At 49.5% G+C, this 21,032-nt stretch overlaps 6 protein-coding genes across 13 annotated transcripts; 2 read left to right on the top strand and 4 right to left on the bottom strand.

The window, feature by feature from the left end:
• The first annotated feature begins 383 nt into the window (after positions 1–383).
• Positions 384–2,211, top strand: FVEG_16780 (hypothetical protein). The gene has a single exon (XM_018906009.1). The coding sequence runs from the start codon at positions 1,484–1,486 to the stop codon at positions 1,790–1,792; it is 309 nt and encodes a 102-aa protein (XP_018757489.1). The 5' UTR covers positions 384–1,483; the 3' UTR covers positions 1,793–2,211.
• Positions 2,212–4,248: 2,037 nt separating this feature from the next.
• Positions 4,249–7,774, bottom strand: FVEG_10318 (ATP-dependent RNA helicase DBP2). 6 transcript variants are annotated; one of them, XM_018899425.1, is made up of 7 exons: positions 7,393–7,769; positions 7,102–7,244; positions 6,084–7,052; positions 5,918–6,025; positions 5,331–5,459; positions 5,131–5,274; positions 4,249–5,073 (listed from the first exon to the last, which is right to left on the bottom strand). In XM_018899425.1, the coding sequence occupies exons 1-7, from the start codon at positions 7,536–7,538 to the stop codon at positions 5,027–5,029; spliced, it is 1,686 nt and encodes a 561-aa protein (XP_018757485.1). In that variant the 5' UTR covers positions 7,539–7,769; the 3' UTR covers positions 4,249–5,026. The 6 variants fall into 6 exon arrangements, with proteins under 6 accessions (XP_018757485.1, XP_018757486.1, XP_018757487.1 ...); XM_018899426.1 differs by having other exon boundaries at positions 4,249–5,274; positions 7,393–7,774; XM_018899427.1 differs by lacking the exon at positions 7,393–7,769 and having other exon boundaries at positions 7,102–7,297.
• Positions 7,775–8,347: 573 nt separating this feature from the next.
• On the bottom strand, positions 8,348–9,863 carry FVEG_10317 (kynureninase 1; the record flags this gene model as incomplete). Its single annotated transcript, XM_018899422.1, has 3 exons — positions 8,348–9,268; positions 9,322–9,659; positions 9,719–9,863. 3 exons carry the CDS (start codon positions 9,861–9,863, stop codon positions 8,348–8,350), a joined length of 1,404 nt encoding a protein of 467 aa, XP_018757482.1.
• Positions 9,864–10,254: 391 nt separating this feature from the next.
• FVEG_10316 (NADH dehydrogenase) lies at positions 10,255–12,844 on the bottom strand. Its single transcript, XM_018899421.1, has 3 exons — positions 12,215–12,844; positions 10,831–12,135; positions 10,255–10,773 (listed from the first exon to the last, which is right to left on the bottom strand). Exons 1-3 carry the CDS (start codon positions 12,567–12,569, stop codon positions 10,700–10,702), a joined length of 1,734 nt encoding a protein of 577 aa, XP_018757481.1. The 5' UTR covers positions 12,570–12,844; the 3' UTR covers positions 10,255–10,699.
• A 3,534-nt stretch (positions 12,845–16,378) lies between these two features.
• FVEG_10315 (hypothetical protein) lies at positions 16,379–18,617 on the top strand. Its single transcript, XM_018899420.1, has 3 exons — positions 16,379–17,272; positions 17,381–17,444; positions 17,503–18,617. The coding sequence occupies exons 1-3, from the start codon at positions 16,778–16,780 to the stop codon at positions 18,405–18,407; spliced, it is 1,464 nt and encodes a 487-aa protein (XP_018757480.1). The 5' UTR covers positions 16,379–16,777; the 3' UTR covers positions 18,408–18,617.
• FVEG_10314 (hypothetical protein) lies at positions 17,493–20,886 on the bottom strand. 3 transcript variants are annotated; one of them, XM_018899419.1, is made up of 12 exons: positions 20,653–20,886; positions 20,359–20,540; positions 20,224–20,306; positions 19,783–20,170; positions 19,570–19,729; positions 19,369–19,519; positions 19,255–19,320; positions 19,096–19,204; positions 18,826–19,041; positions 18,696–18,775; positions 18,535–18,646; positions 17,493–18,461 (listed from the first exon to the last, which is right to left on the bottom strand). In XM_018899419.1, exons 1-11 carry the CDS (start codon positions 20,703–20,705, stop codon positions 18,602–18,604), a joined length of 1,533 nt encoding a protein of 510 aa, XP_018757479.1. In that variant the 5' UTR covers positions 20,706–20,886; the 3' UTR covers positions 17,493–18,461; positions 18,535–18,601. The 3 variants fall into 3 exon arrangements, with proteins under 3 accessions (XP_018757479.1, XP_018757478.1, XP_018757477.1); XM_018899418.1 differs by having other exon boundaries at positions 18,519–18,646; XM_018899417.1 differs by having other exon boundaries at positions 17,493–18,646.
• Positions 20,887–21,032: the final 146 nt, after the last annotated feature.

The raw sequence follows: 21,032 nt of genomic DNA on the forward strand, positions 1-21,032 counted from the left end.
TGCTGAAGATGCCCAGCCACGCGGCTAACAGACTGACAGGCTATCATGGTCCAGCCGCTTCCGATTACTCAACTTCGTCTAGAGACTGGAGGCTGGTGGACAAGGTTTGGTAAAATAACACGGCACGGGTCAGGCTGAAAATATCCCCAACCTCACTGGCGGAGCACTATGAACAAAACTGACTTCAAAACCATGCTACATTGACAAGAGCCTAATAGGTCCTGACACGTTCCTTGCGATATTTGACGCTCAAAGTTGAGACAGGTTCTGTGACAGGGAAATGAGATACGCTGCAAGAAAACGTGTTGCCGACGGCAGCGTCCATCCGGCAAAAGAATCCGCCACCGACGTAATTATCAAGCTGGCGATTCATTACACGTTTCCAGCAGTTCTACCAGTCAGCCATGCGTGGAATATCGCGCTCAGAGAGACGCAATGTTGAGAGGATGATGATGGGGTATGCTAAGCAACTACCATACGGCACTGTACAGTACTGTGAGACTGGATACAGAAAGAGTTCAGACCCAACAGCATGGGGCCTCGCTTTCAAAGTGTGGATCCTATCTCTGACCTTGCACCCATGCATCACAGTAACAGGGAGACCCAGGAGGTCGTCTCTAGCGTCCCCGTGATGGTTCTCATCAGCAGGGCCAGGCGAAGTTGCCCTGGCTATCGCGGCTCCCACATGGACTTGGCGGTTTGTTTCTTTTCCGCATTGTCGCTGTGTGCTGATGCATCATCAAACGCCCAATTTGCTAACATTCGAAGATAATATGTGCGCCTTCCTGCGTCTGTCGACAGTGACGTAGCAAATTGCATCGCCTTTGGGTCAAGAAACTCTGCTACATATGGGCGTGCGTCAACTAAAAGAGAAGCAGTCGGGAGAACGGAAAATTGGTCATTGACGGTGACATGCATGATATTTCCCATGACTGTATGCTGAAGCAGGGCTATTATCTGAGGATTGTCAAAAAAGGAGGGAGGGGGTTTCACTCCCATGGGTCGATGATTGCCAGCGGAACCCTGAGCGGAAAGGGGAAGTCGTCTGCGTCTACCACACAGCATAATGACGAGCAAACACACCGACAGATGTGTTTCGGTCTGGGGGGGGTTCGCCGCGGCAAGCGACAAAGAGGAAGTGTCATATGTCACAATCTTGGAGCGTCAAATTAAGCAAAAGGTGACAAAATGATACGAATACAAACAAACATGATGCCATGCCATGCATACCTTGGCTGGAGCTGAGCATACATACATAAGAGTTGAGCAAGCACGGCACGACGCGATATTGACATTGATTGCGCGGTGGTCTGGGCTGAATCTATTAGCTAGAATCATCAGTCCCCGTCGCGTCTGGAGAAAGCTTGGACGGACCAGGACCAAGGGATAGACGCAGGGGGGGGGGCGGATGAGCATTGCTCAATCAATATCGAGCTCCAAGCCTCTGGGAAATGCCACGCCATAGGCAAACGGCGTGTTGTGAATGAATGGTATTGGTCCCGGAGCCACGCCGGGCTCCAAGCTCTTGCCCTCATTCCTGGGGTGCATCTATGTACATACGGGATGGGTGAGGAGGCACTTGGAATCAGATTCTCGCTCACTCACTCTGTTCTGGGAGTCTCTCTCTTGGCCGATCCGCACACTCTCGCTCGCTATTCAGCCTTTGGTTTGTGGGCCCCCCTGCGCCCTGTCGTCCAGCCGTGGCTGTTGTTTCTTTCTATCCCTGCAGGCAGTGGAAACTGAACAGCTTCTGAGCCTCTCCAACGGGCCTTTGTCAATTTTGTCCGTATAGACTTCAAGTTAGGTGCTGGTGTTGGCAAAGCGTGCCCATACTGTTGTTTTTCTTTTGCTATTCTGCCATGAGGCATTGGGTTACCTCCGTACGCCTACACCCGTCGCCGAATATTTTCGGTGTGATTTTTGAGCTCAACCTAATGTCCCCATCATGGCAAACACGGTCCATCTGAGTTGCCTCAATCACTGCTGGAGAGGCTGACATATGTGCAAATGATTTCGGGCAACATGGACAAGTTGGGGAAATGGATCCGCATCCTGGTGTCGTGTCTGAGAGTCAGTATGTAGAAGAGCAGAAGACATGTTAGGCTGTTCTGGAACTTTGCGAAGGTTTGGGGCGTTTCCATCAGAAGGCGGCGAAACCGTCTTGGTCAGCCATGACTGACTCGGTCTGGTATGCCGCGTCGTGTGTCGTGCCATGCTATGTCATATCGCGCCGACAGACTAACTATCCCATATGCCGCTATTGTTGCCGCCTTACGCATCGAGGCAGTGTCATTCAATCTCGAGATTCCATGTGCGTCACTGGAGAATTTCAATCGAGATTAGCATGGTTCTCATGATGCGCCGCGTCTATCCGCACCATATCAACATCAGCCTTGATATTCAACCTCAGCAGTGCTCAACTCTTGGTCCAGGGGCAAGGCGGGTCTACTGATGTAGATCTTCATGATTACATCTCATTCCCTACCCTGTAGTTGAGGACGGAGCTTTTTTTTTTTTTTTTCTAATACTCCTCATCGATCGAGTGCTTCGGTCGTCAGTTTGAGGGGCTGCCCTATTCATTCGGTGGTGAGTGCAATATGTCAAATTGCCTCAGCATTGTCTCGTAGTTTGGGCTATGTATCTACCATGAATGTGCTATATTGCTTTGCTATTCGTGAGAACTTGATATGTGGTTGGCATGTCGTAACTGCGACCTAGCCATGAAGGGGGAATCTTAAGATATTGGGTTGGGTATCAATATTTTCTACATATCAGTGTACCCAAGGAAAATACTGGTCTGAGAGACAGGTCATGTCTTGCATATTGTTGATGATGATCTACCAGACGCTATTCCTTGATATGGCATACTCATCCGGCGCTATGGGCGGATCACGACCAGCCGTTGGTGTTGAAAAGCTTGTCTCACCAGGCACTCCAAGCTACTGAAGCTATTCAATTTCAGGGCTTCCCCAAGTCTTGGCTAAGACAGAAAAGCTGACTACTATCCCATGGCGATCAGTCGAGGGCTCACCAAAGCAAGTACTCCGCCAGGTTGCTGTTCATCACATTTACTGTGGCCGGTCAGATCTTACGTGGACGGATGCACCGGTGACGAGTCTTCGCCGGAAGCAACCAAATCGATGACTTATCCGGATCCAGGAGCAGATCAAGCCTGGCAGCCAGCAGCTTGAAATAGAAATCAATCAAATCCGGCTCACCATAATATGATGTCAGGACTTGAATCGCTTGACGAAAGGAACTCGTCAAGAACCGATGAAAGAGGGACAACCAGACATTAATTCAAGTCTTGAGCCCATAGCCAACATTTACAGAGAAGAGCGGAGAAGAGGAGGTAATTCAAAGAGGAGCCAGTTGGTGACCAACTCGTAGGTATACAACCAAGGTTCTCTTTGCTGCACCACCACCCGCAGAAGAATCCTGCTTATCAAACACATGCTCAGCAATGACATTACCAGACTAGATCGATACACCAATTAATGATGTCTGTCTGTTCCTGTGGCAGGATCTTTCAGTGCCATAACACGACACGAGGTCACTATGCAATTTGTAACTACTAAGGTACGGCCGTTGTCAACAGGCCCAAACAGAAGGCGGCTTGAAAATTGAAGATCCTGACCGTCCGGAATGTCCGCTTAGAGAGGATCATACAGTAACAAGTCAATTATATATGACCTATTGAGAACATATTCAGAGACCTGAGTGCTGGGTTGATTTGGTCAACAGGGCATAATGGGGGGTGTCCACGAGTATTGCTTGTGACCCTTTTGTGCAAGAGAACTCAATTATTTGTACGCGAGATCAATGATGACAGAATTTGTTTCATTCCTTGATGTCAATAATCAGGATCTTATCCTCAGACGTGCGTTGAGGAGTAGGTATATCTATCTGTAAAGGGGTGATCGGCCAAGCCAGAGTAAAGTCGGATGCCAACGATTGAGTCAAAACACCAAGGACAAAGTTTGAATAGCAGTACTAGATTACTACAGAGTTCATGAGTTATCGCGCAGCTCTGTATAGACAGTCATATACCTCGATGGCTCAAAGTGTTAAAAGGCTGACACCGATAGTAAGCCGAGTCTGCACAGATGAGCATAATCACACACGCCAAGGCGACAGCCAATTCGACAAGATATCCAGTGTACATACAGCTCTCTATCAACGCTGTCAGCATCTCGAGACACTACGGAGGCCTACTGGTGTACAGAAGTCCGCAAGAGGATAATCACGGTCCCAAAACACAATACAATTATCCTCAAACACATACAGACAACAAGATACAGACTTCAAACAACATTAAGAATGATCCCTGACACTGAAATACAACTGATCTCAACTAGAACTTGTGTCTCGTTCTGGCATCGCAATCACCGTGCTGATGGGAGCCCGAGTTTTGGTAGAGGCTAGCAACCAACACGTACGTGAGACAAACGGTGGTACGGCAAGGACACACCGGTGAGGGAGCAACCGATATCGTCAAAGACAAACCAAGAAGCAGGGATTTAAGTGGGAGATGGATGTGACAGTACCTAACCTAGGACCTAGGAATACTCCTCTCCAATACTTCAATGCGCCTTTAACATAAAATGAGTCGTGTTAATTGAGTGAACTACAATTGTTCATTAAAAACACAGCTCGACTCTTGACAAGATTGTCATCGACCTCCAGAACACGAGGCCTCCGATAAAGGTGGGATGTTTTCCCCTTATCTCCACCTGCGAGCGTTTTCCATACCGCTCGATACGATATCATCATCCCAATCTAAAGCCATTATTTCGAATAACATAAAACAGAAAGCGAGGAAATACCACATAAAGTGCGTGACCAAACCGATCCGCAATCAAACCAGAAATCCAGACTCGCATGACGAGTCAAGTCTAATCGAATCACCTATCTCTAACAAACAAACGCCTTGGGTGTCATATACTTTTGAGAATCCGAGGATCCGTAATGTGAGGCCGCCTGATCTGTATCATGAGAGGGTAATAACCCAACATGAATAAACCTTTTACCATCGACGGTTGCGGTTGCCGATGGGCTGGCTGTTGGCGTTGGCTGGAGATCCAGTCAGCTCGATAGGTATCTAGCTGCTTCAGCGTCGGCGATACCCACCTCTACCACCGCCGCGACCACGTCCCCATCCACCGTAGCCGCGACCACCACCGCCACCATATCGAGTCATCTCAGCAAGGCGAGGGTCAATCTGCTGCTTGGCCTCCTGGAGAACATTGACAAGATCACGGGCCTGCTTCTGGTCTGAGAAAATCGTTAGCATGTACGCAGACAATATGATAAAGCGGAAGGATACTCACTGTCAGTAGTGAAGAGGGTGATGGCGGTACCCTTGGCACCGGCACGGCCGGTACGACCAATTCTGTGAATGTAGTCCTCCGAGTTGTTGGGGTAGTCGTAGTTCAACACATGAGTGATGTTGCGCACATCTTTAGCAAGAATGGTTAGCAGGCGAAGCAGGGGTTTGTATAGCAACGTTCCAGCACGGAAGATGAAGGTGAATGGCTAAGCATATTGGCAGGCCATCTGTACTTCACTCCTAGCGGAGATGGGGCAATAGAAAGTGCGTCAAAATGCCATCCTGGAGTATGCGGGTCACTGGGTCCTGGGAACAAGAGAACCTTGGCCAGCAGCTTGATCAAAGGCAATAATATGCCAACTCCACACTCGTACCACGGGAGTGAGAACGGTACAAGAGTGAACACACGTGAGCATAGCAAAGTGAAGGCTACACAACGGATCAAGACCCCGTTGGTTGAGAACCAATTGGACACGATAATTATCAGGCAGATTCGCACAGTCAAGAGAGCCCCTAAACACGAGAGTAAAGTACAGCAAGTGCTGTCGCTGGAAGTTGCCATGAGGGAGGGGGGATGATGATACATACCGATACCACGCGAGGCCACGTCAGTAGCCACCATGATGGGGGACTTTCCGGTCTTGAACTGGTCAAGCACCCAATCACGCTCGTTCTGCTGCTTGTCTCCGTGAATGGCTATCATATGTTAGTAGGTGTTCTGTAAGATTGTTGTGGGATGATGGATGAGACTTACAGAGCGCGGGCCATCCATCCTGGCGGAGGAATCGAGTGATCTCGTCAGCAATTCGCTTTGTGCCGACAAAGATGAGGATCTTGTTCTCCTTGTTCTCCATAACCTTCTCAAGGTGCTTGATCATGCGGTCACGCTTCTCCATGTCTGTGACAACCTCGACAATCTGTGTGATACGGTGGTTGGCAGCAAGCTCCATGGAACCAATGTTGACCTGGATGAAATCCTGGAGGAAGTCGGAAGCCAGAGCGCGGACCTCCTTGGGCCAGGTAGCGGACCACATCAGAGTCTGTCGGTCAGGTCGAATCTGGCCAATAATCTTGCGAATCTGGGGCTCGAAACCCATGTCGAGCATGCGATCAGCCTCGTCGAGAACGAGGTAAGTGACACGGCGCAAGTTAGTCTTACCAGCCTCAAGCATATCAATCAAGCGGCCAGGGGTGGCAATGCAGACCTCAACTCCTCGAGAGAGATCGCGGATCTGAGGACCCTTAGGGACACCACCGTAAACACAAGTGTTTCGGATGCGAGAAGATCGGCCGAACTTCTTCATCTCTTCCTGAATCTGAACAGCAAGTTCACGAGTGGGGGCAAGGACGAGGACAATAGGGCCGTCGCCGGGGGCAAGGAGAGGCTGGGCGTTGATGTGGACAATGGAGGGGAGACAATACGTAAGAGTCTTTCCGGAGCCTGTCTCGGCAATACCAACGACATCACGACCGGAAAGAGCCATGGGCCAACCCTGGGACTGAATGGCGGTAGGGGCAGGAAAGCCCTGGGCCTTGACCTCATCCATGACATATCTGGGGAAGCCAGCCTCATCGAAAGTCTCGACGGGTCTGGGAACATCCTTGCCAGCGATGGTCATCTGGTGCTTACGGCGGAAGGCTTCCACATCAGCGTCAGATCGGTTTGTGACATCGGGGTGTTCCTTGTAGAAAGACTTCTCGAACTTGGGGAGGGAGTTGACATCTAGACGAACGTTAGTATGTGAAAACAACATGACGAGCGAAACACGTACCCCACTCCTGGTTCTTGAGGCCAGCGCCGAGGGCACCCATGCGGTCACCGCCGGCACCTCCTCCATAGCCGCCTCCAAAACCACCTCCTCCGAAACCACCGCCGCCGCCGTAACCATTTCCGTTACCGTATCCGTTGCCTCGGCTGTGATTTGTGTTAGCGAGATACGATAAAATGTTAGGTTAGAAACGCATGTGTTGGTGGTTGGGCGCGTTGTCGTTGGGGAAGCGACCGCGCCTCTAGGCTGAAACCTCCAAATCTGCGCTCAAACCACAAAGAAAAATCGACTCACCCTCCGTAGCCACCACCGCCGTAACCATTGCGGTCACCGCCTCGGTCACCACCACGGTCGCCGCGATCACGGCCGTAACCACCACCGCCGTAGCCACCTCCTCCGCGGCCACCGCCGCCGCTGTATCCGCCGTCGTAGCCAGACATTATTTCAGGTGAAGAGAGATAAGACGAAGCCGTTTGAAATGGACCCGTCTAGGAAGGGGGGAAAGGGGAGTATTAGAATAAAGAGAGACGTGGGATGCGCTATATAGTATCTCGAAGTTACGAGATTAGCCTTCTGTTTGATGAAGAAGGAGTGCGCGCCCGAAGGGTGAGATGATGAATGGGAAAGGGAGAGATGGAGGATGTGTGAAGTTTTAAGAGAACAGACTCGGACGCGCTGACCATGTATTTTTTTTTTTTTTTTTTGCTTTCGCCGCTAGGCAAGTCCGCCTGGGAGATCCACATAATAGTCTAAGGCGGCGGTTTGATTGGACTTAGATGCTCCAACTGAAATAGAACCCTTGAGATACCGCCACCTTAGTCAGGAACCTTGTGGATCCTACCCTATACCTTTCCATATTTTCACAATTCTGGTAGGACTTCCCATAACAGCACTTATCTTAGGTAGCATTGGTTCTTATAATTGATCTATCTGTAATGATCTACTTCTTACAGGGCGAAGCGTAAATTGTTATCGTGTTACGTGTCTAGTAATTGCGTAACGCCTGTCTAGGTCATCAGCACGACCTAACCGTCCTGCATAGTAATTTACTCGAGGTGCACGGATACCTCGCAAAGCAGTTTCAAAGCCCAAGTGTATTCAGGAACGGTCAAAAACACCTACGACGAAGACATGGCTGTAGGTCTATGGTGGTAGAGCTAAAATCAAATGATTGCATCAATTATCGTAGCACGAAATAGCTGGTCGCATTTCAACAAGTCGGTGGTCATTTGTTACGCTCAGTATCTGCCTACTCATCCATTTGCTCCTTTTTCCACTTTGCATACAGGGCCTCCTCTAAAGCGCCCCTGAACGCACCGACAAAGCCCCAGCAATCCAAGAAAGTATTATACAGCGGTGCAGGCGCTACTCTAATCACATTAGGTCTGCGCTCGTCAACCAGAACACTCCTCCTCTCAAGACCAGCCATAACCTCATCAAGCAATCCATCGGCCAGGAGAATGCTCACCTGCGCCCCACGACGTTCTTGCTCACTGGGCGTGATGATCTTCCAGTACGCGCTCATATCCTGCGGCAGTTTCTGCAGTTCGGAGACGAGATAGGCCGTTAATCTGATGCTCTTTTCGCGTAGAGGAGCCATACCGCCGGCTAGCTCGAATACCTCGAGGGAAGCACAAAGGGATGTTATGTCAAGTACGGAGGGATTGCTGAGTTGAAACCCTGCTGCGCCAGGCACAGGAACGAAACCAGATCTCATTAAGAATCGGTTCTTCTTGTCGTTTCCCCACCAGCCAGCGAGTCTCACGTTGTGCGATCCATCGTTCCCAACCTGCGTGTGACGTTCGTGAACAAACAGCCCTCCAATACAGCCTGGTCCGCCATTCAAGTACTTGTATGTACACCAAGCAGCCGCGTCGACGTTCCAGTCGTGTAATGAGAGAGGCACGTTGCCTGCAGCATGAGCAAGATCCCAAATGACGAATATGCCACGCTCGCGAGCAAAAGTAGTCAAGTGTGGAATATCGAGGAGCTGGCCCGAGTAGTATTGAATACCTGGAAGGAGAAGTGCTGCAGTAGTGGAGGCGTGCTTCTCGATAATGGACTCCACATATTCGTTAGGGAGAATGTCCTCGTTGCTTGGAGGCTCAATGGTAATCATCGAGTCTTCAGGACGGAGTCCGTGATGCCGTATTTGTGTCTCAACAGCATACTAAGCATTTATGTTAGCGCCTCAATTACCCAATACTGAGTTGAGTCACTGACATGATCACTGGGAAATGCTTTGCTCTCTAGTATGATTTTATGCCGTCCCTCAACATCAGGCTTATAAAATGCCGCCATCAACAAGTGAAGATTGGCTGTGAGAGTCTGCATGACAGCCACTTCGCTGACCTTGCCGCCCACAATTGGCGCAATCATCTCGGCCGCACGAGCATCAACGTCTAGCCATGTTGGCAGAGGAGAGTCATCAAGGGGCTTGAAGTGGCCCTGTACACCTTGTGTGCGCCATGTCGCAAGGTATTGCTGTATGCGATCTAAAGTGCGTTTGGGCTGAAGACCGAGAGAGTTGCCTACAAGGTAAATCGCTTTATCGTCGGTATCTGCGAGAGTTAGACCAACATGGAGGAGGATAAGCTAGATATCAGAGAAAATCACTAACCCGTGCTGTCACTGGTAGGGAGAGTTTTGCGAGCTACATCAGCTTTGGATGGGATGTTGAACTCATCGCGAGTGTGTCTGAGAGCGTTGTTGGAATCCAGCTCAATAGCGTGGTCCCTGCCAGAAACCTCGGAGGAGTCACCCATGGCCAAGAGCACAGATAGTTCAGGTTATATCGTGCAATGGGTTGCCCACCTTGGGTCTAGGGAATGAACAATCCTCTTCCCCACGTTACGTTCCTTGAGTAAAGTAACTAACAGAGATGACAAGCTCCGCATATCGGCTTGACGCGGGGAGCTTCTGCCCCGCAGTCAAAACTTGAGCTCCCGATTTATGCCCGGGACCATTTGGAGATGCAAGATTTGATATCCACATGAAGAGCATGAGGCCAGGCCAGACAGGGCATCTAAATTGCATATGAGGCAGAATCTTCATGTGAAAGGTAGATCCATGAACCAAGACATCGATGTGCTCTATCACCTTGTCCGGTGTCACAAAGAACCCCCTTTCTGGTATCATGCTGTATGTACACTAGGTATGAGAGAGCAACTCGAAGAGAGCACTCACAGGCACAAGCAAGACTCGCGTATTTGTTCATGATATGAAGTTTTGTTGATTCGTTTTCCCCATTCTCCACAAGTCTCCCTGCTTTTCGCTTTTCTGTGCACTCTAGCTACGTCATACAAGGGGCCTGCCTCTTCCATCTATATCCGTGAACAAAGAAAAAGTTACAGAACCAAAAAAAGAAGTAAAGAAAGACCAAAGCGAGGTTTACAAAATGAAGCACCCCATCCCAAGCCCGATTCTAATCAGACATCTATTAGTCCGGCCCAGTTAATGCACAATGAATGCTCCAAGTACACCCTCCCAAGAACAGATCGTCGTAAGATGCAGTCCGTGGACAACATAAAGCCCTCTGCTATCGCATCTCATATCAGGGTATCGAACCTTGTTGCATAAAAGGTTTTGTTGGATCGAGGGTTTACTCGCGAGAGACATCACGGCCGAAGGCCTTGGACTTGAGCCAGTCAACAGCGACCAGCACACGGTTTCGGGCTAGAGAATTCCAGTTAGCACGATTAGAATGTCAATAATGTTTTGTGATGAACTTACTGCTGAAGCACATAGAGAGGTAGGCGCTTCGCCAGAACAGGTAGGTCAAGCCGCCACCACTGGCAATGTTACCGTTGAACCAAGGAACATCAGCAACAGCCTTCTCGCTACCAATGTAGGCCAAGCTACCCTGGTGGGAGTATCGGAAGGGCTTGACGTCCTTGATTCGGCGAAGCTGCTTCTCAAGGCTCTCAATCTCAGCCGCGACCTCAGCAGAGTTACCCTGCTTGAGGTTCAAGCTGCTGCTAAGCTCCTTGATGCGAGCCTCCTGAGAGTCAGTCTTGGCCATGTTGTTGAACAGGCGGGCCAGGAAAGAGCCCTCCTGGGAAGCGACCTGAGCTGTAGGAGCGTAGCCAGCAACGGCGCAGTCACCGACGGCCCAGATATCGCGGGTGCCCTGGACAACAAGGTATTCGTTGACAGCGAGACCACGGCGAGAATCCTTCTGGGCGGGAACCTTACCCATGAGGTCACGGACAATGGGGCGAACAGCGTTTCCGGTTGCCCAGACAAGCAGACCGTAAGGGATGCGAAGAGTTTGCTTGCTGCCATCGGGACCAGCGCACTCAGCCTCAACAAAGTCCTCTGTCACCCTCTTGACCATGGTCTTGAGTTTGATGTCAATGTTCTCCTCGCGCAGGGTGTTCTCGGTGTACTCAATCAGCTGCTTGGAGAAAGAAGGGAGAACGTTGGGAAGGGCCTCAATAAGAGTGACCTTGAAGCGCTGGCTGATTTCGGGTATCAGCTTCTTGATGTCGTCCTCGAAGAAATCACGGAGCTCTCCAGCGAATTCGACACCAGTAGGACCACCACCAACAACGACCATGTGCATGAGACGGTCGATCTCTTCTTGGGATTGACCCTTGAAAGAAGCGCGCTCAACACAGTCCATAATCTTCTTGCGGATCAGCTGGGCATCACCAATCTCCTTGAGGAAGCAACTGTTCTCGCGGACACCGGGAATACCGAAAGTGGCATTCTCAGCACCGACACCAATGACGAGCATGTCGTAGGGGATCTCAGTCTGAGAGTGAGGGCCCTTGCCCTCGGTGTTGTCCTTGATCTTGACAACCTTGCGGTCAGGGTCAACAGAGGAAGCCTCAGCTTCGTAGTACTTGACGGCACCCTTCTTGTGGCGGAGGATAGTGCGGACAGGCTCCATAATGGAGCGGTGCTCAATGAGACCTGTTGTACATGAAGGCAGGAGGGGAGTGAAGAGGAAGTAGTTGCGAGGAGAGACGACGATGACATTGTAGTTCTCGGTATCGAGGTTCTTCAGGAGACCAACAGAGCCCCAACCGGATCCTAAGGAAGGGTGTTGCGTCAGTAACTTGGCACGGCATATGGGAGGAGCGCTTATAGCTATGCGCGCAGAATTACTCACCCAAAACGACAAGAGTCTTCTTGGAAGGGTCAGGCTGGTACTGCTCTTGAGGGTGGCGGTCATCGTAGATAACGTAACATGTGTAACCAACGAGAGCACCAAGAGAGAGGTATGTGAATCTCCATGTCCATCGGAGGGTTCGTCGAATCTTGCCAGGCTTGGGCTTAGGCTTGGGGGCCTCGTCAGCATAGGCTCTTCGGAAGGCGATGCGGCCAGAGTTGTTGAGTTTCATGGCGATAGAAGGTCGAGCAGAGGTCTTGGAGGCAGTAGAAAGGGCGCGAGTCGCAATGCGACTGCTGGGGGTAATCTGGCCAACCCGGGAGAGGGCCGTCATGGCTCGCGCGGAGGAAGCCATTGGGAGGATCTGTTAGGGAGGAGCTCAATTGAGAGCGATTGGCGGGAGAAGGAGGGAAAAGAAGAGGAAAGAAAGAAGGAATAGAGGACACAGACTGAGAGTCTCTGGACCAGATGAGGGCGTCGCGAGCGGATGGGGCTGGTGACGGACGGAGGTGAGTCGAAGGAGAATCAGTCACAACCCACGAAAGAGGGCGAGAGAATTTAGGCAAGGTAGTGTACCCAAGAACTGGACCTTGCGGTACGTAACTAACTGGAGGCAAAGCTAGCTGCTAGCAGACAGCGAGTGAGACCCTCATCGGCTGGCCGGACACAAGGTAAACTAGGGTGTAAGAAAAGATGATGGTATAGTTCTGTTCGGTAATGTTTGGCTTCTTTTTTGCTCCTGTCCCCCTCGAGATAAGACATCCCGTCCTCCATTTCTTGCTTGTGTTTAAGGCCCCACTAAAAAGTTCAGGTTCCCTGCCCGTGCCTTCATGGCTTCAAGCTTAGCGGAGCGGGTCGGCGTGGGCTTCCGTCCTCAGCTAAAAGCTAGGTACCTACGGGTGCTGCATGGCCCTGAATGACGCCCACTGGACGAATGAATAGGTACAGATCAAACAATCATTTTTGATTTGGGCGGCCAAATGGTGGATATCGGGGTATAACTCGTGGTTGCAAGAATCATAGTTTTACTTCTGATACTGACCATACTGTCTACCGCTTCGGCTTGTGATTATCACCTATCACTTCTCGTCTCCAAATCCAGACTCCAATAACCCAATCCAATGGACCGGACCGGGCTTCAACCCCGATCCGCAGCTTTGGTTCAGATAAAAGTTGCAGTGCAGTTAAAATTGGGGTTGATTGCTCATTCCAACACCTAAAACTTTTGTCAGCCTTTGCCCTCTAGCCTTTCGCCTTCTGGCCCTTGGCGTGTCCGGCCCGTTATGAAATCAGCGAAACTCCACTAACTAACTTACCGAGCAAACCCCCTGTATAGAATTCTATTTTTTTTCTTTCTAATATCATGACGACTGATGGCGACAACATCAAGGTGAAGAAAGCGGGTTTCCTCCTCCACTGCTCGTGATAATTCGGTCTCATGCCATCAGACCAACGTGCATAATTCTGTCACACCATCACCACCATTACATATTAATATCGTCTATCTTTGTTCTGCTGCGTGGTCAACTCGACATAAATCTCGGTGTCTCTCCGTTTCCGGCCGTCCGGGTTGCTTTCAGCAGAGAAATGTGACATTGGCATTCATTGATTGTGGACTGCTTGATCCTTGAAGCCTTTTGGCGGGTGATAGAGCGCATGAACAACAGACAGCCTTGTCATGAAAGACTGATAGACATCTTACGTATACTGTTAGTTTATTTAGGCATCCGGAATACGGGAACATCAAGTATTCAATATGTATCTTGCTTTTTATGTCCCCGATTTTTATCCCTAGAGGCAGTCCACGCCGCAATATCCATTTGATTGCAGTATGCCAATCAAATAAACCTGGTTATTCACTGAATCTCAAGCCTGAGGTGCAGATGGAAAACCCCCGACCCTGAAGGATAGGGGACTGTCACCCGTCGGTGAAAACCTGGTTTCTCGCGCTCTCATTTCTGATTTCTGAGCTGTTAGGAGACACCGCGGTGTGTCGGTGAGGCTTTTTAACCGTTGGCGCGGATTAGTCCACCATTGGATACAGAGCGAACGATATTAACCGCAAGAACTCCAAAGTGCTCATGCAATTGAAGATAGTAGAAGGCAGTTAATTGTAGGTGGCTGTAGGAAAATTAAGGTGCGCGATTTGGTCTTGTTTGGGAAACTCCTAGCGCATGTACATGTCGCTAACAGCCTCTCACTTACAAGATACGCGGTATTGCCCAAATAGGTGTTACTGCTCTGGCAACGGCGAGCGAATGGTAGGTTTGCCGCTGTAATTGGGTCGCAATTCATGACAGAAGTTATTGCCTTATATCTCTCATCCCGCTCTTCTGAGTAATTGCTCGATGTCTTGCTTAACATTTGCTGGTTGCTGACCAAATTTGGTGGCTTGGGTTGTCAATGTCTATCATCTGCGTGGGGTGTTGAACTTTTATCAAAACACCATCAAGATATTTCTGCCTCACCCTGCCTTATCATGTGAAATCTAGATGAAATATGTAATCCCCAGATCTTGACGTGATTCTCGTACTATACCCCAGAATCAGATAAACATTGGGGGGTTGTAATGCATCACTGACATCCAGTCCATCTCGGAGCCGCAGTCACAGCTTGCCAACCTTGCATCCGTAGAAGCGCACACAACTCATCTCGCGATGAACCTCAGTCCCCTTTTCTGTCTGGTGCCCGCCATGCTCGCTCCCTTGGACCGGGTGGATCTCATCGTGGAGCCTCAAGACGAGAAAATGTTCATGTCCGCAAGCGCGCTAATGACGGATCCGCGCTTCAGTGCGTTCTGTTCATGATGGTGAACATGGACATGGGCGAGGTATGTGATTGGAGCGCGTTCTCAAGGGGTCTTCGGTGAGAGAGAGCACGGTGAGGAAGCTGAGGGGGGGGGGACTGCGTCTATTTCAACTTCAAAAGTCATTTAGTTTGTGCGTATCTGGGATGTGGTGATGGGGGCAAGATATTGCTAGCCCTCTATGGGAACGGCCACTCGGTAAATTCCCCGACACTGATGAATGCGATTGGATCTTTAGTATTATCAAGAGGGCATGTGACGGATTTCCTTTCTGGGCCATCCTACTTTACCAGTTGCAAGTTCATTATCTTGTTTGATGATAAAACACTTATTCTTGACGAAACACTTGTGACGACATGGCCAGCCGCTCTTGATTGTCACGAAGGCTGGAGCAGCAGTGAATAATTGCCTGTATCCACTCCAGATGGAATCTGGAACTGACGCAAAAGCTTTTCCAAGGGTCCATCAAATGATGACTTAATCCACAAATGATTTAACATCAAACATCCACTCTGAGTCTGAGTCTTTGATATCGGACCGTCTTGCATGCGCCATGAATCGCCGACTTTGCTGGCGGGGATCGGCATTTGACGCAGATGAGGCTGATGGAAACGATAGCCGGGAAGACAAGCCGATATCATGAGACTCAATGTGTCGAAGGTTGAAGATTCCGAAGCAAAACGAGCTTCAGATCGTTGAGTGTGTCTCGAGTCTGGGCGTCTGAAGCAGCATAGCCAACCACCTGTCGATCATTCGAACCATCAGACATGAACTTCATCTGATGATATAGTCTGAGCGTCAATCAGCATCATATCATTTACCCTCAACTGCATAAGCCGTCAAGGAGGATTGAATCCTTTGTTAATAACCAATCTATCTATCACAGAAAACCCAATTGATGAAGAACGAGCAGTGACAAACCCCCCTGCATAGCCCGTCTTCATCAATCTCTTGCGACAGGCTGAAACAGGAGCTTGGTTTCGAGACGTGCAACCCCTGCCGCTAGAAACCTACAAACTGAGGCCACCGTCGCTAACACATATGCAGCCATTTCTGCACCAGCGCTGTTAGCACATCAACGACGGGCTACCATGCTCCCATCCTGAATCTTATTAGTTCTTGGGCAAAGAAGCCACACCAAGTGTTTTCAAACAGTAGACAGAGACTCTTGAACTACCAGGTTCGGCCAGAATGTTTCGTGTTACTCGCATCGTGCCCCTGAACCCTTGAGATCGCCTTGGCCGTAAGTATGGGGTTTACACTTTACCACCGTTTATGGCTGTCGGATCCTTGTCTTTATAATGTATCATATCGTATCGTATCGCATGTATAATGTAACTGTTGATCGTGTCTCATCTCACGGACCAGCTCCAGCTCTAACGTTAGAGGTTCCTCGCGCTTCACTTCCTCTCTCGTCCGTCCTCTCGTTTCTCCTCCTCTTCAACCAGCAGAAACTCCATTTCTCGCTTTTTGCATGTCATAAACCGCCAAGCCCTTATATTCTTTCCTTTGTCCTTCTCTTCCTTTGCTCTTGATCAAGGCTGGACCTTCGTTTGAATAACACCTTCTTTTATCTGATCAAGTCAGTGACTTGCATCATCAAAACACTCATTCATTTCCTGATACCCAGACTATTCATTCAACGCCTTGGGTATCCAAATCATATCAAGACGTACCAAGGCATACCATATTATAAAGACCTTTGGTTCATTAATGCTATTTGTTTATAATCAACACAACTCAGAATATCTACGACAATGGCGCCTTTTGATGAGTCCCATCACCTGCGGTGGCAGAGACAAGCAAAGAGGGCTTTTGGTGCGGCTCTGCCGGATTGGACCATCGCCGACGACAGCGACGACTATGATGTTCACATTATGAAGAAGCGCACAGTAAGGCCGAGAGTCAGACGAAGCAATGTTCCAACTTCATCCAAGGAGCCCGAGGTCATGATCAACATCCTACGGGAGCCTTATGCCAAGCGAACCGATACTGTCGACCCTGCGACTGAGAAGCAGAAGCAGGACGCGAAGAAGGAAGAGAGTAGCGACAGTGAGAGTGAAGGTGACGACGCAGCCGACAGTGGAAGTGAGAGCGAGAGTGAGGATGAGGATGAAGAGCCAAAGAAGAGCGAGGAAGACAAAACCAGCGACGACGGCAACCCACTCAACATCAAATTGCCTGCATCATCAACAAACTCACCATCAGTCGACGCTCCATCAGCTGAAGGAAGTATGTCGGATTCTCCTTTGGTAAGTCAGACCCTTGGCCCGCTCCCTCATCATGTACAAGTCGTTTCGAATTGAAAGACATGCCAAATGCAATGCAATGCAAACTCGGTCTTGCTAACACCTCTAAAGGTCGAAAGTGGTGATGGTATTCACTCCAATGTTCACAAGATCCTGCTGGGAGTTGGATCCGTCGGTATGCTCTCCCTGTCAACCTCGCCCATAACATTACAGACTGCTAACACGATATCAAGGCGGTTTTCTATTCCTACTTGGAATTGGCTTCCTCATTTGGAAGTTCTACTCAAGGAAGCAGACCTCAAAGAAACCTGCGCCTATTGATGACATGAACTTTGACAAGCCCAGCCGCTTTGAGAACCTCGTTTCCAAGGTGCCTTTCCTTGGATCACACTACGGTCACAAGGGCTGGTACACAATTGAAGATCCATCCTACTCTCCTCCGTCTTATTCCCCGCCTCTCGCTGAAAAGACACAGCCTCAGTCACCACTCTTCATGCCTAAGCAATCCGACAACTTCCTCACAGTGCCCAGCTTACCATTCGGCGTTTATCGTACGACTGGCGACAGAAGGACAGGGGTTACAAACTATGACATTGACGCTGTCAGCCCTACAAGCACAACCTTTGTCGAGAGCGCTGTTGAGGTCCAGGTCGTGGCTCGTCACGATCCCAAGGACTCTTTGAGCACACCTTACAAACCTCAACAACACAAGCGAATCCTCTCTACTACACCATATGCCTACGATGTCGGACGACGTCAGACCGGTGTTAGCGAACTCTCCTCCATCTCCTCTGGCTTCGGTGACGGCGACATCGTCGTGACGCCTACCACTCAGACCGTCCAAAGCGTCCCATCGCGACCAGAGCCTTCACGACAACCCACATGGAAGTCTACCAACTCTGTCGGTCGCCGTGACACCGTATCTACAGTAGCTTCGGTAGATACACGGCCACGCTTCCGCTCAGTGAACTCATGGGTGAAGCAGCAGAATGGACAATTGCGACGAGCTCAACGACAACAAGAGAACAGCCTTGATAGCGACGCCCCCCCAGTTCCTCCTCTGGCCCCTCCTCCTGAGCAAGATTTCAGATACATGTTGCAAGACGACGAGAGACCACGCCCAGTGGAGATGGTCTAGGATGGGTTCGAGAAACATGCATGATATATAGAGGCACCTTTGAAAGGAGTATGGCTGGACCGGGCGTCAGATACCTACGTTGGATTTTGTGACATAAACAAGGAAACATACGGAACCAAGTGCATACTCAATTCTATGTCTATTAATTGATCGATCTAGTCTGCTTCTCCGGTTTTTTGTGTCTGTATATTGACTTAGGTCTGCTGGGCAGGGAACATCTCCCAAAAGCCAATTTCCATCTAAATCGTATTAGTCAAAGGGCACAACCCCAGAGGACGAGAAATATACCTTGAGGGCGTGGATAAAGATCTGAACCAGCTCTTCAATTCGCGAAGGTGACTGCAGTTGAATATGCTTTTCGAGCAAGGCTGCAACTTGGTTAATAGACAGATACTCGGCGGAACTGAGGGAGACTCACCAGAGCCCAACTTGACAGCATCCGTGTAATCCTCTTCATTGTAGTTCTTGATCCATGCCCAGTATGTGTTTCCCTCGCGGACAGTCTTCTCATGATCATGGAGCATCTTGGCTGCGGCACCATAACCAAGGAGGCAGGGAGCAAGAGCCATTTGAAGACCAAGCCAATCGCCATTCTGACCAACGTCAAGGACATAGCGAGTGTATGCGGTGCAGGCTACAAAAGAAAAGTCAGAAAAAGATCACTTGACATGAGCCTGCTTAAACTTGCCCTGTTTCTCTGGTGTAGCACGGATCTGCTCAATGGAGACGCCGAAGCTCTCGCAGTATGAGGTATGGAGCTTCAGTTCATGCATGATATGCTGAACAATTTCTGTTGCCTATAGGGAAGCCATGAGATTGCGTACAACATGGAGTCAAGAAAACATACTCGAGAAATATCCTCAATGTTTTGCGCCTTGTAGGCAGCCAGAGCATTGGCACGTGAAAAGTGAATCTGTGCATAATGATTAGCTTGGGATCATTACATGCCTTGAAGACGAACCAAGTATAGGTAATCTTGAATGATATATCCCTTGAAGGATTCGAGAGGCAGGGTTCCGTCACCCATGGCCATGACGAAGGGATGGTAAACAAACTCCTTCCAGACGTCACGGACATCAGGGCGCTCGAGAAGCCACTCGATGAAGTAGCCGCTGTTCATCGAGTTAGTACAACAAAAGGTGGTAAAGTTTTCTGAACGTACGGAGCAAATGGAAGAGTATAGGTCGAGTGGAAGTGGTTTAGAGGACCATGCCCCTTACCAAGACCAGGTGCTGTTCGAATGGCAGCTTCAATGTATCGGCAGGCTGATCGAACAGCCGTTGGTGTATCAAGACCCTTGGCCAAGTTTGATGCGATGGCCGCTAACATCCCAATTAGTATCAGGCCAGTTTTCTTAAGCAGTTTTGTCACTTACACGCCAAAGAGCATCCTGTGCCATGGGTACTTGAGCTCGCCTGGTACGGGCTCTTGACTCTGACAACCTCACCGTCACCGCCAACAAGAACATCCACAACAGCACTCCTCTCCTCTTCTGTCTCGGCCACAGTCAAGTCCTCCTTCATGGGTCGGTGTCCGCCCTTTACAAGCACCCACTTTGGACCAAGGGCTTGGATTCGTTGAGCTACAGTCTCAAGGTCTTGCACACTGCGAACCTCGGGAGCTTCTTGACCATTTTGGGAAAGGATAAGAATGGCTTCAGGAATGTTTGGCGTGAGGACCGTAGTGTGCGGTAGAAGATGCTTACAGAGATGTTGGATGGCTTCATTGGGGAGGAGTGTTGCACCAGAAGTCGAAACCATGACCTAGGAGTGGATTGTTAGAAGATCCAAATATACATATTTAAGGAGCCACGTACTGGATCAACGACTAGCGCTGGGATGCTATGCTTAACCATGGTCTTTGCAACCATCTCTATTGTCTCTGTAGAAGCAAGCATGCCTATCAAGGTGTTAGTCATTGTATAACACAGAGAAATCACTGACTAACTCACCAGTCTTGACAACATCGACACCGACATCTTCAACACAAGCGTCGATCTGCTGAGAGACAAACCCGGTTGGAATGACATGAATTCCCTTGACGCCTTGAGTGTTCTGCGCAGTAAGAGCCGTAGTGGCCGTCATGGCGTAGCAGCCATGAGCAGCAATGACTTTCTGGTCCGCTTCAAGCCCACTGATAGTTTTCTGTTAGCATATAGTGCAATTGAACACCAAAAATATATAATGAAGACGCCTTCAAAAAGCTCCATCATGCCACTCTGAGTATAAAGGAAAACTAGACTTACGCTCCGCCCGAACTGTCTGACCCCGCGATGACAAGCACTCGCCCTTGGACCATGATGGAGGTTATCTTTAGGAGGGTTTAAAGAATGGTCAACGTGATGAATATACCAATGAAAGATATATATATGATATAGGTGTCGTGAAGGAGTAACTTGGCCTCGATCGGAGCTGAGCTTGCTCTTAATCCCGCGTTCGGTTACACATGGAAGCGGCGTTGGTTGGCATTGGCAGGCGATGTTAATGGCTCTGGTGGGGCCGAGTATTTCACCGTCATCATAATTACAAGTCATACATACATAAGTACATACATTATCAGGTCATGATGTTCCTTGTTTACCTATCTGCTCCTTTAACCCTAAAATCAACCGGCTAAATGCAAATT

Source organism: Fusarium verticillioides, chromosome 9, assembly GCF_000149555.1.
Source record: "Fusarium verticillioides 7600 chromosome 9, whole genome shotgun sequence".
Classification (NCBI taxonomy): Eukaryota; Fungi; Ascomycota; class Sordariomycetes; order Hypocreales; family Nectriaceae; genus Fusarium; species Fusarium verticillioides.

Coding starts and splice junctions, on each gene's coding strand:
- FVEG_16780 (XM_018906009.1), top strand. CDS start 1,484: ATGAATGGTATTGGTCCCGGAGCCACGCCGGGCTCCAAGCTCTTGCCC.
- FVEG_10318 (XM_018899423.1), bottom strand. CDS start 7,538: ATGTCTGGCTACGACGGCGGATACAGCGGCGGCGGTGGCCGCGGAGGA. Junction 7,245..7,392: donor GGCGGTGGTGGCTACGGAGG/GTGAGTCGATTT, acceptor CACAAATCACAG/CCGAGGCAACGGATACGGTA. Junction 6,026..6,083: donor GGATGGATGGCCCGCGCTCT/GTAAGTCTCATC, acceptor AACATATGATAG/CCATTCACGGAGACAAGCAG.
- FVEG_10316 (XM_018899421.1), bottom strand. CDS start 12,569: ATGGCTTCCTCCGCGCGAGCCATGACGGCCCTCTCCCGGGTTGGCCAG. Junction 12,136..12,214: donor GAAGACTCTTGTCGTTTTGG/GTGAGTAATTCT, acceptor ACCCTTCCTTAG/GATCCGGTTGGGGCTCTGTT. Junction 10,774..10,830: donor CCTCTCTATGTGCTTCAGCA/GTAAGTTCATCA, acceptor GGAATTCTCTAG/CCCGAAACCGTGTGCTGGTC.
- FVEG_10315 (XM_018899420.1), top strand. CDS start 16,778: ATGGCGCCTTTTGATGAGTCCCATCACCTGCGGTGGCAGAGACAAGCA. Junction 17,273..17,380: donor GTATGTCGGATTCTCCTTTG/GTAAGTCAGACC, acceptor ACACCTCTAAAG/GTCGAAAGTGGTGATGGTAT. Junction 17,445..17,502: donor GCTGGGAGTTGGATCCGTCG/GTATGCTCTCCC, acceptor CACGATATCAAG/GCGGTTTTCTATTCCTACTT.
- FVEG_10314 (XM_018899419.1), bottom strand. CDS start 20,705: ATGGTCCAAGGGCGAGTGCTTGTCATCGCGGGGTCAGACAGTTCGGGC. Junction 18,776..18,825: donor TGCTGTCAAGTTGGGCTCTG/GTGAGTCTCCCT, acceptor ACCAAGTTGCAG/CCTTGCTCGAAAAGCATATT. Junction 18,647..18,695: donor TCTTTATCCACGCCCTCAAG/GTATATTTCTCG, acceptor AATACGATTTAG/ATGGAAATTGGCTTTTGGGA.